Source organism: Pan paniscus, chromosome 1, assembly GCF_029289425.2.
Source record: "Pan paniscus chromosome 1, NHGRI_mPanPan1-v2.0_pri, whole genome shotgun sequence".
Classification (NCBI taxonomy): Eukaryota; Metazoa; Chordata; class Mammalia; order Primates; family Hominidae; genus Pan; species Pan paniscus.
In genome coordinates this window covers 135713226-135730828 of record NC_073249.2, presented here as the reverse complement: position 1 = coordinate 135730828, position 17603 = coordinate 135713226, and the positions used below count along the sequence as shown (strand labels likewise).

The 17603-nt window shown below is 36.9% G+C and overlaps 1 protein-coding gene across 5 annotated transcripts in view; it reads right to left on the bottom strand.

Moving 5' to 3' along the window:
- HFM1 (helicase for meiosis 1) overlaps window positions 1-17603 on the bottom strand; it is a 137329-nt gene that overhangs the window by 31918 nt on the left and 87808 nt on the right. For all 5 annotated transcript variants that reach the window (XM_034930949.3, XM_055116219.2, XM_003808406.5 and 2 more), the window contains 5 exons: window positions 15081-15166; window positions 14791-14874; window positions 14505-14662; window positions 12305-12408; window positions 11694-11840 (listed from right to left, as the gene is read on the bottom strand). In XM_034930949.3, the coding sequence (XP_034786840.1) occupies window positions 11694-11840; window positions 12305-12408; window positions 14505-14662; window positions 14791-14874; window positions 15081-15166 (579 nt within the window). The remainder of the gene's footprint in view (window positions 1-11693; window positions 11841-12304; window positions 12409-14504; window positions 14663-14790; window positions 14875-15080; window positions 15167-17603) is intronic.

Here is a 17603-nt window from a genome sequence, read left to right as displayed (position 1 = left end):
TCTGATCTTTGACAAACCTGACAAAAACAGGAAATGGGGAAAGGATTCGCTATTTAATAAATGGTGCTGGGAAAACTGGCTAGCCATATATAGAAAGCTGAAACTGGATCCCTTCCTTACACCTTATACAAAAATTAATTCAAGATGGATTAAAGACTTAAATATTAGATCTAAAACCATAAAAACCTAGAAGAAAACCTAGGCAATACCATTCAGGACATAGGCATGGGGAAGGACTTCATGTCTAAAACACCAAAACCAATGGCAACAAAAGCCAAAATTGCCAAATGGGATCTAATTAAACTAAAGAGCTTCTGCACAGCAAAAGAAACTACCATCAGAGTGAACAGGCAATCTACAGAATGGGAGAAAATTTTTGCAATCTACTCATCTGACAAAGGGCTAATATCCAGAATCTACAATGAACTCAAACAAATTTACAAGAAAAAATCAAACAACCCCATCAAAAAGTGGTTCGTGAAGGATATGAACAGACACTTCTCAAAAGAAGACATTTATGCAGCCAAAAGACACATGAGAAAATGCTCATCATGATTGGCCATCAGAGAAATGCAAATCAAAACCACAATGAGATACCATCTCACACCAGTTAGAATGGCGATCATTAAAAAGTCAGGAAACAACAGGTGCTGGAGAGGATGTGGAGAAATAGGAACACTTTTACACTGTTGGTGGGACTGTAAACTAGTTCAACCATTGTGGAAGTCAGTGTGGCGATTCCTCAGGGATCTAGAACTAGAAATACCATTTGACCCAACAATCCCATTATTGGGTATATATCCAAAGGATTATAAAACATGCTGCTATAAAGACACATGCACAGGTATGTTTATTGTGGCCCTATTCACAATAGCAAAGACTTGGAACCAACCCAAATGTCCAACAATGATAGACTGGATTAAGACAATGTGGCACATATACACCATGGAATACTATGCAGCTATAAAAAATGATGAGTTCATGTCCTTTGTAGGGACATGGATGACGCTGGAAACCATCATTCTCAGCAAACTATCGCAAGGACAAAAAACCAAACACTGCATGTTCTTATAGGTGGAATTGAACAATGAGAACACATAGACACAGGAAGTGGAACATCACACTCTGGGGCCTGTTGTGGGGTGGGGGGAGGGGGAAGGGATAGCATTAGGAGATATACCTACTGTTAAATGATGAGTTAATGGGTGCAGCACACCAACATGGCACATGTATACATATGTAACAAACATGCACGTTGTGCACATGTACCCTAAAAGTATAATTTAAAAAAATAAAATAAAATAAAATAAAATAATAATTTATCCTTTTTGCTGGTATACAGGAATACAATAGACTTTTAAATTTCTTAAATTATAATTCATACCATACCATTCACATTTTTAAACTGTACAATTCAGTGGGTTTTTAGTATATTCCCAAGGTTGTGCAACAGTCATCATATAATTCCAGAACACTGTCATCACCACACATACAAAAAACCCACCATATAACTATTATTAGTCATTCCTCATTTATTCCTGCCCTCAACCCCTGACAACCACTAATCTACTTTCTGTCTCTATAGATTTACCTGTTCTAGACACTTCATATAAATTGAACCATACAATATCTGGTCTTCTGTGACTAGCTTCTATCTAGCATGTTTTCAAGGCTCATCCATGCTGTAGCATGCATCAGTAGTTTTTCTTTTTGGCTGAATAATATTCCATTGTATGGATATACCACATTTTGCTTATCTATTCATCAGTTGATAGATATTTGGGTTGTTTCCAGTTTGGGCTATTATAAATAATGCAGCTATATACATTCATGTCTAAGTTTTTGTATGAATATATTTTCAATTCTTTTGGATATACACCTAGGAGTACAATTGCTGTATCATATGTTAATTCTATGTTAAATTTCTTGAGGAAATACCAACTGTTTTTCAAAGCAGTGCACAATTTTACATTCCCACTAGCAGTGTATGAGGGTTCCAGTTTCTCCATATCCTTATCAACACATGTTATTGTCCATCATTTTGACTAAAGCCACCCTACTGAGTGGGAAGTGGTATCTTACTGTGTTTTTGATTTGCATTTCTGCATTGACTAACAATGTAGAGCATCTTTTCATATGCGTGTTGACCATTTGTATCACTTCTTTGGAAAATGTCTATGCAGATCCCTTGACTAATTTTATTTTTATTTTATTTTTGAGACAAAGTCTCACTCTGTCACCCAGGTTGGAGTGCAGTGGCATGATCTCGGCTCACTGCAACCTCTACCTCCTGAGTTCAAGCAATTCTTCCACCTCACCTTCCACTCAATCCTGAGTAGGTGGGATTACAGGCGTGCACCAACACGCCTGGCTAATTTTTGTATTTTTAGTAGAGATGGGGTTTCACCATATTGGCCAGGGTGGTCTTGAACTCCTGACCTCAAGTGATCTACCCGCCTCGGCCTCCCAAAGTGTTGGGATTACAGATGTGAGCCACTGTGCCCGGCCCCTTGACTAGTTTTAATTGGGCTATTTGTCTTTTTACTGTTGAAGTGTAAGATTTCTTTATATATACTCAATACAAGTTAGTTATCAGATATATATGATTTGCAAGTATTTTCTCCCATTCTGTGGGTTGTCTTTTCACTTTCTGAATAGTGTCCTCTGAAGCACAAAAGTTTTTCATCTTAAGTCCAATTCATCTATTTTTTCTTTGGTTGCTTGAGCTTTATATGTCATACCTAAGAAACTGTTGCCTTGTACAAGGTAATGAATGAAGATATACACCTATGTTTTCTTTTAAGAGTTTTATAGGTTTTTGTTTGTTTGTTTGTTTTTGAGACAGAGTTTCGCTCTTGTTGCCCAGGCTGGAGTGCAATGGAGCGATCTTGGCTCACTGCAACCTCCGCCTCCTGGGTTCAAGCGATTCTCTTGCCTCAGCCTCCTGAGTAGCTGGGATTACAGGGGCCCATCACCACAGCCAGCTAATTTTTTTTTTTTTTTTTTGTATTTTTAGTAGAGACAGGGTTTCACTATGTTGGCCAGGCTGGTCTTGAACTCTTGACCTCAGGTGATCCACCCACCTCAGCCTCCCAAAGTGCTGGGATTACTGGTGTTAGCCACTGCACCTGGCAAGTTTTATAGTTTTAACTTTTACCTTTAGGTCTTTGATTCATTTTGAGTTAATTTTTGTATATGGTATGAGATAGGAGTCCAAATTCATCCTTTTGCATGTGTCTATGCAGTTGCCCAGCCCTATTACTTGAAAAATTATTTTCAAATTCTTTTACCATCAAATTGTTTTGGCATCCTTGTCAAAAATAAACTGGCAGAGAGGTAAAGGTTTATTTCTACACTCTCAGTTGTATTCCATTGATCTTTATGTCTATTATTATGACAGCACCACCTTGTCTTAATCACTGCAGCTTTGTAACAAGTTTTGAAACCAAGAATTGTGAGTCCTCTACCTCCTTCTTTTTCTTTTCAAGGTTGGCTTAGCTATTCTGGGTCCCTTGTATTTCCACGTGAATTTTAGGATCAGCCTGTGAATTTCTGCAAAAACTACAGCTAGGATTTTGATACGGACTTTGTTGAATTTATGAATTAATATGAGAAGTGCTGCCATCTTAACAATATTGACTTTCAATCCACGAACATAAAATATTTTTCAATTTATTTAGAACTTCTTTAATTTATTTCAATGGTGTTTTGTAGTTTTCAGTGTTCACTTCTTACACTTTTTTGTTCAATTTATTCCTAAGTATTTTATTCTTTTTGATGCTATTGTACAATTGTTTTTTATATTGACTGCATTCAGTGATATTTCTAAACATATTAATTCCAACAGCATGTCTATAGAGTCTTTTGGATTTTCTCTATAAATAATCATGTTGCTTAGAAATAATGACAATTTATTTATTTCTTTTTTTTCCTTTTTTTTGAGACAAGGTCTCACTCTGTTGCCCAGGCTGGAGTGGAGTGGTGTAATCATAGCTCACTGTAACTTCGAACACCTGGACTCAAGTGATCTTCCCATTTCAGCCTCCAGAGGAGCTGGGTCTACGGGCAAGCACCACCACACCTGGCTACTTTTTTCTATTTTTGCAAAGATGGAGTTTCACACTGTTGCCTAGGCTTGTCTTGAACTCCTGGACTCAAGTGATCCTCCTACCTCGGCCTCCCAAAGTTCTGGGATTATAGGTATGAGCCACTGCACCCAGCCCCCTTTTTGCTTTTTTAAAGTATTATTATATTACTAAGACTTCCAGCACAATGTCGAATAGAAATAATAACACAGACCATTCTTCTAACATTCTCCAACTCAATAGGAAAGTGTTTAATATTTTACTATCGAGTATGACATTTTCTATAGTTTTTGTAGATATTCTTTATATTTAAGAAGTTCCAGGCCAGGCGTGGTGGCTCACCCTGTAATCCCAGCACTTTGGGAGGCCAAGGCAGGCAGATTACCTGAGGTTGGGAGTTCAAGACCAGCCTGACCAACACGGAGAAATCCCATCTCTACTAAAAATACAAAATTAGCTGGGCGTGGTGGTGCATGCCTGTAATCCCAGCACTCAGGAGGCTGAGACAGGAGAATAGCTTGAACCTGGGAGGTGGAGATTATGGTGAGCCGAGATTGCACCATTGCACTCTAGCCTGGGCAACAAGGGTGAAACTCTTGTCTCAAAAACAAAAACAAAACAAAACAAAAGAAGTTCCCTTCTATTTCTAGTTTGCTAAGAGTTTTTTTAAATCATAAATGAGTACTGAATTTTGTCAAACTTTTTTGACACCTATCAAGAGGATCAAATCATTTTCTCCTTTTTCTCTGTTAACATAGTGAATTATATTGATCTACTTTTGAATGGTAAGCCTCTCTTGCATACATGCAATAAACCATACTTAATTGTGCTTTTAAAAAATATGGCCAAATTCAGCTTGTGAATATTTCATTAAAGACTTTTGGATCTATGTTCATGAGATATGTTGCTAAATAATTTCCCTTTCTTTTTAATGTCCTTGTCAGGTTTTGACACACTGGCCTCATTAAAAAAACAAAACATTAGAAAATATTCTCTTTTTTTCTATTCTCTGGAAAAGTTTAGGTAAGTTTGATATTATTTCTTCTTAATTAAGAAAAATTAACAGTGAAGTCATCCATGCCTCAAGTTTTCTTTGTGGAAGAATTTTTACTAACAATTGCTTCAATTTCATTACTAGTATCAGACTACTCAGATTTTATTTTCTTCTGTCAGTTTTGGTAAGCTTTGCTTCTCAATAAATATTCTCATTTTAACCCAAACTATGTCAAATTTATCATTATAAAATTGTTAATGTCTTGTTTTTGTGCTTTTGAATATCTTCAGTAACTTTTTGATATACAATGTAATATCCTCTTCTTCATTCTTGATATTGTTACTTGTGTTTTCTTTCTTTCTCTTGATCAGTCTTCATTCATAGAGGGTTCTTAATTTTATTTATCTTTTCTAAGAACCAAATCTCAGCTTTGTTGATTTTTCTCTGTTGTATATTTACATCCTATGTATCGCTGATTTCTGTTTTTCTCTTGTTACATTATTATGTTTGATATGGTATACTCTTGAGATGCAAGCTTGTATTTTTTTGCTTTGCATTTTATTTCCACATATATTTTAAACTCTGTAAGTCATTTCAATTATTGTTTTACATAGTCTACTTATATTTAGTCATACAGTTATCCTTTCTACTCTTCTTCTTTCCCCCCCGCATGTCCATGTTTTCATCTGTGATCATTTTCCTCTAAGGAAATCCCTTTAGTATTTATTTTATTTTATTTTTTATTTTGAGACAGGGTCTCGCTCTGTTACCCAGGCTGGAGTGCAGTAGTGTGATCTCAGCTCACTGCAGCCTCAACTTCCCAGGGTCAAATGATCCTCCCACCTCAGCCTCCCAAGTAGCTGGGACCACTGGTGCACATCACCACACTTGCTAATTTTTTTAATCTTTTTGTAGAGACAGGGTTTCACCACATTGCCTAGGCTGGTCTTGAACTCCTGGGCTCAAGCAATCCGCCCATCTTGGCCTCCCAAAGTGCTGGGATTATAGGCATGAGCCACTAAGCCTGGCCTTAGTATTCATTTTAATTCAGGCTGATAAATATACTAGTAGTGATAAAGTTATTTAGTTATTTTCTTTCTCTTTCTTCCTCTTTCTTTCTCTTCTTTCTCTTCTTTCTTTTTTCACTTTCATCATGAAGGATATTTTCCACTGGGCAGAAACCTAGGTTGGTAGCATTTTGAATATGACATTCCATTGTCTTCTGTTTTCCATCATTATTGTTGAGAAGTTAGCTGTCAGTTTCACTGTTGTTATTTTGAAGGTAATGCATAAATGATGTGTCTAATTTTAACATTTTCAGCAGTTTTGCTACAATATGTCCAGGTGTGGTTTTCCCTGTATTTGCCTCTGTTTGGAGTTTACCAAAATTCTAAATCTGTTGGTTGGTGTCTTTTATTATTTTGAAATGGACTCTGCCATTGTCTCTTTGAATGTTAATTTTGTCCCATTCTCTCTCTACTCTGCTTCTGGGACTTTAATTATGCATATGTTAGACCTTTTTTTGAGTATTATATTCCTTTGTGTTGTTTCCATTCTCTTATCTCTGGGCTTCAATTTAGATATTTTCTACTGATATGTCTCAAAGCCCACAAATCCTATATTTGGTTATATTGAATCTAATGTTAAGCCTACCCAACTAGCTCTTCATTTCAGATATCGCATTTTTAATTCTAGAAAGTCCATTTAAATCTCTTTATAGATTTTAATTATCTGGTAAAACTTTCCATCTTTTCATGCATTTACCTATTTTTTCTATATTTTCTTTAAAATATTCATAATTATTTTATACTTTTTTTAAAGAGATGTGGTCTTGCTATGTGGTCCAGGCTGGAGTGCAGTGGTAAATTCACAGACATGATCACAGTGCACTACAGCCTCAAACTCCTGGGCTCAAGAAATCCTCCTGCCTTAGCCTCCTGAATATCTAGGACTACCAGTGTGTGTCACCATGTCTGGCTTGTTTCTTGACACAGTTGATTATCAGTCATATGGTCTTGTCTCTTTGTGGGCCTCACAATTTTTTTATCGTATGACAGACACTGTGTCTGTGGTTTCCAGATTACATTTCACCAGAAGAAGTTTCCCTTTCCCTCTGTCAGGCAAACATGGTGAGTGGCTGATCATGTAAACCCCTTTACAGGGCATGGTCTACCTAGCCTTTTTATTAAGAATTTAGTTCCTTTAGTCCTTATTGCTTCCACAAATCTCTGATGCCCTAAAAATTATAATTTTAAAAGGTATGAAGGTTTTCATAGTTGTAGCTGTGGAAGCACTGGCCTACCACAAAACTATATCCTACCCAGAAATGGAAGCTCTTTTGTGTTCTTCAAAAGGAAGAAGATGAAGGCTCATGAGCTCACAGAATAGTTCTAAATGTGTTCTTCCTGTCACTACTCACTGCAGTTACTATTTATCATAATTGCCAATACTATTCAGAGAGCATGACTAATCATGCTGCTGCTCTCAAATTCCCCAGTGTCTGTTAACTGCTCCCCTTATGGGGTCAAAAGGGTGAAAACAGGACCAACTGAATAAGAAAGAGCTGCAAGGTAGACTGCCTATGCTGCAAGTGTTTATATATTTAGTGCTTGTTTTGTAGATTTAGTTACAGAGCCATGTAAATGTTTTACATTATTATAAAACAAAATTAATTTTTGAAAGCTAGTCCTAAAAATATAAAATAAAATGAAACAAATGAAAGTATATGTATCCAGAGTGGCATGGCCACATACAGAGGATCTATTCCAAGTGATTTTTAAACACATTAATTTTACTATTGAGATACAGTCTAAGATAGTAAGATACAGTCTAAGAACAAAAATATCTGCAAAATAATTCTCAAATTTTAATGATCATATTAAGAGTGATAGTCTGATGCTGCTATTCTCAGACTGTTTATTGTGTGTGTAATGTATATAAAGGATAGAAAATTAGTGATACTCTATTATTTTTGAGCCATTGAGAACCAAGTTTCTCAGCATGATAGAAGGCATATATAGATAATTGAGTTTAAGGATAAATTCTGCATCTCTGAATTTGATAAGTATGAATTCATGATGTCTTTTAAGACAAAAAATAATCACATAATACTTAACTCTATGCATGAAAAAATCTAAGAGATCATAATCACTCAATGGCAACGAGCTCCTCTAGGACACAGATTGTGATCTCTGAAAACTACTATCATTAAAAAAAAAAGGCTTCTTGGACAAAGGGTTTATTATGTTTGGGACTGAAGCTGGAGATATACGAGATAAGCCTAGAACAGCATATTACTCTGCATAGCAAAGAAGCTGTCAAATCTACTAGAAATACTCAAAAGGACTCAGGAGTTAATCTGGTATATCTAGATGGTATGAAGATGATAATACATCTACAATATTTATGAGACAATTTGAACCCTGACTTAATATTGGATAATATTAGTTTTTATGTGTAAAAGTAATGTAGTTTAAAAAAATCTTTACCATTTAGATAGAGATATAATGAAACATTTACAGAGGAAATAATACGATATCTAAAATTTTCTTCAAAATATGGATGAAAAAAAAACTAGAGAGGTATAGATGAAACAGTAGCAGCCATGAATTGATCACTGTTTAAAGTGGATAATGAGTAAATGAAAATTCATCTTACACTTCTATCTACTTTTGTATATGTTTGAAAAATTCCCATAATAAAAAATAATAATTCATTTTCACTCTGATTTGCCTTAACAAATCTGTTGATTCTTGTACATCACTTGATCTCCCCTGACAATGGCTATAACAATGGCATAAGTATGGAAAAGGAAAAACGTATACTGACATGGTTTGGCTGTGTCCCCACCAAAATCTCAACTTGAATTGTATCTCCCAGAATTCCCATGTGTTGTGGAAGGGACTGAGGGGGAGGTAATTGAATCATGGAGGCTGGTCTTTCCCTTGCTATTCTCCTGATAGTGAATAAGTCTCAAGAGATCTGACGGGTTTATCAAGGGTTTCTGCTTTTGCTTCTTCCTCATTTTTCTCTTGCCGCCGCCATGTAAGAAGTGCCTTTTAACTCCCACCATGTGATTCTGAGGCCTCCCCAGCCATGTGAAACTGTTAAGTACAATTAAACCTCTTTTCCTTCCCAGTATCAGGTATGTCTTTATCAGCAGTGTGAAAACAGATTAATATAGTAAATTGGTACCAGTAGAGTGGGGACATTGCTAAAAAGATACCCAAATATGTGGAAGCGACTTTGAAACTGGGTAACAGGCAAAGGTTGGAACAGTTTGGAGAGCTCAGAGGAAGACAGGAAAATATAGGAAAGTTTGGAACTTCCTAGAGAATTGTGGAATGGCTTTGCCCAAAATGCTGATAGCAATATGGACAATAAGGTCCAGGTTGAGGTGGTCTCAGATGAAGATGAGGAACTTGTTGGGAACTGGAGCAAAGGTGACTCTTGTTATGTTTTAGCAGAGACTGGTGGCATTTTGCCCCTGCCCAAGAGATTTGTGGAACTTTTAACTTGAGAGAGATGATTTAGGGCATCTGGTGGAAAAAATTTCTAAGCAGCAAAGCATTCAACAGGTGATATGGTACTCTTAAAGGCATTCAGTTGTAAAAGGGGAACAGGGCATAAAAGTTCAGAAAATTTATCCCAGCACTTTGGGAGGCCAAGGCAGGTGGATCACCTGAGACCAGGAGTTTGAGACCAGCCTGACCAATATGGTGAAACCCTGTCTCTACTAAAAATACAAAAATTAGCCGGGCATGCTGGTGGGTGCCTGTAGTCCCAGCTACTCAGGAGGCAGAGACAGGAGAATTGCTTGAACCCGGGAGGCAGAGGTTGCAGCAAGCCGAGATCGTGCCACTGCACTCCAGCCTGGGCGACAGAGTGAGACTCCATCTCAACAAAAAAAAAAAGTTCAGAAAATTTGCAGCCTGACTATGCAATAGAAAAGAAAAACCCATTTGCTGGGGAGAAATTCATGCTGGCTGCAGAAATTTGCATAAGTAGCAAGAAGCCTAATGTTAAACCTCAAGACCATGGGGAAAATGTCTCCAGGCCATGTCACAGATGTTTACGGCAGCCCCTTCTATCACAGGCCTGGAGGCCCAGGAGGAAAAAGTGCTTTCATGGGCTGGGCCCAGGTCCCTGTGCTGTGTGCAGCCTAGGGATTTGGTGTCCTATGTCCCAGCTGCTCCAGCCATGGCTGAAAGGGGTCAACATACAGCTCCAGCTGTGGCTTCAAGGCTTGTGGAAGCCCCAAGCCTTGGCAGCTTCCACATGGTATTGAGCCTGTGGGTACACAGAAGTCAAGAATCGAGGTTTGGGAACCTCCACCTGGATTTCAGAAGATGTATGGAAATGCCTGGATGCCCAGGCAAAAGTTTGCTGCAGGAGCAAAGCCCTCATGGAGAACCTCTGGTAAGGCAATGTAGAAGGGAAATGTGGGGTCAGAGCCCCCACACAGAGTCCCTAGTGGGGTGCTGCCTAGTGGAGCTGTGATAAGAGGGCCACCATCCTCCAGATCCCCGAATGGTAGATCCACCGACAGCCTGAACTGTGCACTTGGAAAAGCTGCAGACACAACACCAACCCGTGAAAGCAGCCAGTAGGGAGGCTGTGCCCTGCAAAGCCACAGGGGTGGATCTTCCCAAGACCATGGGAACCCACCTCTTGCATCCACGTGACCTGGATGTGAGACCTGGAGTCAAAGGAGATCATTTTGGAGCTTTAAAGTTTGACTGCTCCACTGGATTTCAAACATGCATGGGGCCTGTAAGCCCTTTGTTTTGGCCAATTTCTCCCATTTGGAATGACTGTATTTACCCAATATCTGTACCCCCATTATATCTAGGAAGTAACTAGCTTGCTTTTGATTTTACAGGCTCATAGGCAGAAGGGACTTGCCTTGTCTCAGATGAGACTTTGAACTGTGGACTTTTGGGTTAATGCTGAAATGAGTTAAGGCTTTGGGGGACTGTTGGGAAGGTGTGATTGGTTTTGAAATGTGAGGACATGAGATTTGGAGGGGCTAGGGGTGGAATGATATGGTTTGGCTGTGTCCCCACCAAAATCCCAACTTGAATTGTATCTCCCAGAATTCCCATGTGTTGTGGGAGGGACCCAGGGGGAGGTAACCAAATCATGGGGGCTGGTCTTTTTGGCGCTATTCTTGTGATAGTGAGTAAGTCTCATGAGATCTGATGGGCTTATCGGGGTTTCTGCTTTTGCTTCTTCCTCATTTTTCTCTCGCCACCACCATGCAAGATGTGCCCTTCACCTCCTGCCATGATTCTGAGGCCTCCCCAGCCATGTGCAACTGTAAGTCCAATTAAACCTCTTTTTCTTCCCAGTCTCAGGTATGTCTTTATCAGCAGCATGAAAATGGACTAATACATATACCAAAAGATGAATAAAAAAATTTGTCCCCCAACTATTACCCCAATTTGACAAATACTAACTTGAAGAATCTCTACTATATACTATTAATGAAATTACTATGAAGCTTCTTATTCCAGAGTATCCTCAATCTGAGTGTTGCAGTATTATAACACTGATACTCCTTCCTAGCCATATCTTTGCTTTAATATAAAATAGGAATTAATAGAGCTATTTACCTTTATTAGGTCCTGCTATTGTAGATATGTCTGAATGTTTAGAATGGGAAATCTGTGTTTCAGATTTTCTTTGCATAGTGATTTGATTTCCAAACCTCTTGGGTTCTAAGTAAAAGACTGTAAGTTTCTGCTGAATATCAAGCCCAACTGGAAAATGAAAAAAAAGTACACAAATGTTTATTTAAGTCATATAAATCCACATATGAGAACACTTATTTCTTTTTAATCTCTCTTATATTTTTATAACTTCTAGAGCTAAGAAGTCCAGAAAGTTAAAATATGTTGAAAGGTTAAAAAATATGAAAACTAAAAAATTATATATTTATCATTATAAAAATAAAAATCTTCCAACAATAACTGCAATTTAACTATCTAGGAAAATAAAATATCTATAAATGAAAAGATAAACTTTTAATTATGTCATCTGGTCCATGCTATGTTTTACATATCTAAATACATGAAACTTCCTTTGAAGTTTATTCATATTATCTAAATATATTATTTTTGCATAATACCATTTATACTGTTTTTCTGTACCAGCATAAAGGATGTAATTTTTAAATGCAATTATATTATTTATATTCATGTCTTCATTACTTCAATTAACTTACCAAATTCAGAACTTATCAGATTTATGCTAAGATCTTCAGATTTAAGAGCTCTTTTCACAGCAATCTTTTTAGCCCAACTTCCAGCTTTTAGCAAAACAGAATCCCTGAAAAATAGTATAGTTTAAATAGTGATCCAAACACTGAATGAAATACATATTAATCTTGAAGGGCTGATTGTTCTTAAGAAAGATACTCTCTAGTAGTAAACTGAAATCAATTACTGAAAACTGCTTTCCCCAACTTTTTTTTTTTTTTTTTTTTTTTTTTTTTTTTTTTTTGAGACGGAGTCTCGCTCTGTCGCCCAGGCTGGAGTGCAGTGGCGCGATCTCGGCTCACTGCAAGCTCCGCCTCCCGGGTTCACGCCATTCTCCTGCCTCAGCCTCCCGAGTAGCTGGGACTACAGGCGCCCGCTACCACGCCCGGCTAATTTTTTGTATTTTTTAGTAGAGACGGGGTTTCACCGTGTTAGCCAGGATGGTCTCGATCTCCTGACCTCGTGATCCACCCGCCTCGGCCTCCCAAAGTGCTGGGATTACAGGCGTGAGCCACCGCGCCCGGCCTTTCCCCAACTTTTAAGGAGGGAGAATAAAGTATCAATGGAACTCTCTTGACCATGATTTTTAAAAAATTAATTAATTTTCTTTGAGACAGAATCTTACTCTGTTGCCTGGGCTGGAGTGCAGTGGTACAATCATACCTCACTGCAGCCACAAACTCCTAGGCTCAGGCAGTCTTCCTGCCTCGGTCTCCCGAGTAGCTGGGACCACAGGCACATTGGCACTATGCTCAGATTATTTATTTATTTATTTTTGTAGAAATAGGGTCTCACTTTGTTGCCCAGGCTGGTCTGAAACTCTGGGCTTTAAGTGATCCTCCTGCCTCAGCCTCTCGAAGTGCTGAGATTACAGGTGTGAGCCACCCCATCCAATCCCTAATTTTTTTAATTACAGCTGTTTCCAAGTTGCATTTACCATTTTAGTCCCAATAAGAATATATACTTTGTATCAATAACACATGAGCTTGCCCCTAAATCACTACCATTTTAAACTGGCTATACGTAAGTTACATGTATTATGAGAACAACTTCAATAGTATTTTTAAATTTATATAAAATGGTTTGTATCTAATAACATCACAAGCCAGCAACCATTTTTATGACTGAACTTATTTTAGTCTCATGTAGTCATAGACTTATTAGTCACAGAGAACAAAGATTTGTACAACAGCATAGTCTCTATAAGTGGGTCATGGTTAGCTGCAGGAGAGCAGTTACCAGTGAAAGGGATATCCTGGTCACTGCAGTCCCTTCAGAAACCTTGCATGCGACTTTTTGGGAAGGTATCTTCCAGTATACTGGCACAATTAGGAGATTCCCATTTCAGAATCACTGCCATTCCTGAACTTACAAGTACAGTAATATGGTTGGGAGTCTAGGCTCTGGATTGGGTTCAAATCTAGACTTTGCTATTAACTAGCTATATGACCATGATTAAGGTTTGATTAATCATAAATCAAACTCATTAAACTCTTTTTGTCTCAATTTCCTCCTCTACAGAATACGGACAGCACCTGTCTCATACAAATATTAAATAATTCAATATTTGGAACCTACTACGTGCTAAAAAATATTAGTTATAGCTGCAACTGATATCCTTAGAGATTGCTTATGACATCCTGGGAGAAAATAATAGTACCTGGAAAAATGCTGAAGTAAAAATTATAGAATGGCATGCTACAGAACTAGATATAAGGGAGGGTACCTCCTCTATACATTTGCTTTGTTTGCTTGGATCCTACAATGGAGCTATAGTAATTTGTTAGATTTTAATTTGGAAGTAGAAGGTATATTTTGAGGCCAGTAGGAGAAAGACTGCATCCAAACAGTAGTAGGGTCATGGATGACTGGAGAAAAGCAGTGAAATAAGAAAGACCTCCTAGAGGTAATCTACTCACTTGTTTCAGATCATGGTGATAGATTTTATACTTTGTTCATTTGAGTACTAAATATAACAATTTAAAACAACAGACCCAATGTTAATATCTTCTTTAATAGAAAAATAGAGAAACCATCCCATTATTGTGTCAGGAAAATGTAATTTAGTTGATCCCACAATGATCTTGTTATTTTTTTTCCAGTAGAATTTTTCTTTTACAGTATATGCTTAGAAATAAGATCAAACATCAGAAATTTCACACTTACGTAATCTTGTGCAGATAAACTACTTGATTATCTGCATCACCTATGATTAAGGTAACATAGTGAGAATCCGATGCTGTTCTTTTAGTTTGTAGCTGTTCAAAATTTCTTAATATAACAGTCACTAATATTTCTGCTGTCGTATCACTATATCTTGTAATCTTTAAAAAAGGACAAGTATAAAAAGTGTTAAAAATAACCTTACTTCTCATACTCAGCTGAAGCCTATTTATAGGTAGCTTTATTTCTGAAAAGATAATAAAATATCTAAGAAACAGAAAATATTTACCTGTTCCACTTTAAGTTCATATTTTGGTAGATACATCACAGTTTCTTTTATCTGGGTTCCAAAGGGGGGATGTCTGTTTAAAATCTAAAAATATTTACATCATTATATTCTTACCACAACACTTGAAATTCTTTTAGTAAAATATTTTTTAGAATAAATAGCTTTAATAATGCTTATCACCCAAAAGTAAGTTGAAATACTTATAACTATGAGAAGGAAAATAACTTTTAATAGAAATAAAGGTAGGCCTCAGAATTTAGATGGAATTAGGAATAAGTGAATATAACTACCAATTCAAGTTCCCTTGCATCTGTCTCTTCTATTTTTTTAAAGGAAGTCAAACCAGCATTTACGATTGCATTTGACAATGTTATACCTGTGGAAAATTAATCAAACAACAACTTAAAAATAATGCACTTTAAATAAAACATATATTTAAATATTTAACAACTAAATTAGTTAAAAAAAAAAAATTTAAGATCCAGTCAAATAACTAACTTAAAGTTTTTGTAAAAAGTTTTCAGTTGGATTATTGGGTTTGTGACATTATTCAATTATTCATATTTATTCAGAGAAATAAAATATGCATTTGCTTTATAAAAGAAAGAGAAACTCTGGTCCACACGATGGATGTTTAGTTTTACTATACGTCATCCATAGTCCAATCACCAAGAGATATGTATTTTTGTACTCATGCTTGAAAGAAAGGCAACATGATTCAAGGATCATGCTTGAATGAAGCAAGGGAATACTGCTTCATGAAGCTATGGCTCTCTGACCATTTCTGTCTTAGAAATACAGTTCTATGTTTCTGTATCTAAACCAGACTATTTTAATCTACTGCCTAAAACTTCCAATGCTTTTCCATTGTATTTAGAATGAAGTGGCAATTTTCTTACTGGGGCCAAATTTCCTTACCTATATAATCTGACTACAGCCTTTGTCTCAAATCTAATTTCCTCTAACTCTCCTCTTGCTGACTACTCTCCAGTCACTCTTGCTTTCATTTTATTCCTTAAATACATCAAATTCGGTTGGGCCCAGTGGCTCACACCTGTAATCCCAGCACTTTAGGAGGCCGAGGCGGGCGGATCACCTGAGGTCGGGAGTTCGAGACCAACCTGACCAACATGGAGAAACCCCGTCTCTCCTAAAAATACAAAATTAGCCGGGCATGGTGGCACATGCCTGTAATCCCAGCTACTCAGGAGGCTGAGGCAGGAGAATCGCTTGAACCCGGGAGGCGGAGGTTGCGGTGAGCCAAGATCGTGCCATTGTACTCTAGCCTGGGCAACAAAGCAAAACTCCATCTCAAAAACAAACAAACAAACAACAACAAAAATCAAGTTCATTTTCTTCTTTGGATCTTTCCTATTTCCTTATACTTTCAGAAGGCAGAATTTACAATTCTTATATGCTTATGAATGAATTTATCCAAATCCCCAAATAGAAGACACTGAACAGTATAAAATTCCAAAATATTACTACTTTGTCTAAGGCACATATATTACATGTATTACTGGTGAAGGTATGACCCTATTTCCTTACTCATATATTTACTTGTTCTTGGGAATTTCTCTTAGTTCTTCTTAAGACTCAGCTTCTAGTATTCATAATTCCTTAATGTTCATTTCCATTTCCCCTCAAAATGTTTATTGATTTTTAACTTTTTCATTTATAACCAACATTAAAATTAATTTGTATGCATTATTTTTTTCAAGATGCCCAATAACAACTTGGATTTGACTTTTTGTTTAGATTCTCTCACTTTTCTATTATATGATTTTTTTTTTTCTGGGCAATATTTGCTTTTTTCTGTTCAGCTGTAATGAGTGTGTGTGAAAACAGGTTAGTTTCAACAATCTGGAAGGGACAGAATGCAATGGATGCCCATATTGACAATACTCTAGAAAGCCAGAAAGATTGGCTTTTTCAAGTATAATGAAATTTACTAGTAATCACTTAGCCGAATTTCAAAATTTTCTAAATGTTGTATGGAACCACCTTTCCAATTGAGAACTCTTGCCTTTGTGGGATGGATGTGGTATTTGGTTGCCAGGACTTCTGTAAGAAGGTGAGCCTTTCCATCAGGAATCTCTCCCCTTACTTTCACCAGCCAATCCCCACTTCACCCCAGCTCCCATGACTTCCTAGTCAGCCCTCTGCCACCCCACTGATTTCAAATTTCCAGATACAAAAGGTAGGTCTTCTTCATAAACAGTTGGTAATCTTTGTTCAAATAAATAACAAAACATCCCTAAAAATCCATTATTTAATTTGTTGATACCCCCAAGATGCATACAAAATTGTAAAATTAACAAGGCTGTCAGTGATGAGATAGTAACTCTCTTTTTAGAATTCTAGCTATCTAAGAAAGAATAGGGTCACAAGGTCACAGGTACCAAACAGGAAAATCCTTTGTAAATGGTACTCCCTACAGTCTCATAGCACACACTACACAAGGTCCCTATAGACAAAATAATCAGGCACAATCTTTTGTCTACAGAATCTCTATGAAAATCAGTATTAATACCCTACTGTTATTGAAAACCAAAAAAAAAAAAATTAAGACATAAAGAAGTGACATAATTTTCTGTAATGAATTAGGAATGGCTGGGACTGCTAACTCCACCTTGTAATTGAGATCAAAACAAAATATTCATCAAAAAAGTGGAAGAGAGGGCATCACATAGTTACCTAATTACTGTAACCAAATTTCCCTCTTGGTATGAGAAAAAATTTTCAAATGACAGCATTAATTTTTATTAGGTTTCTCATGTACTCATGTATCATTCAGTTGATTTCAAATGGAA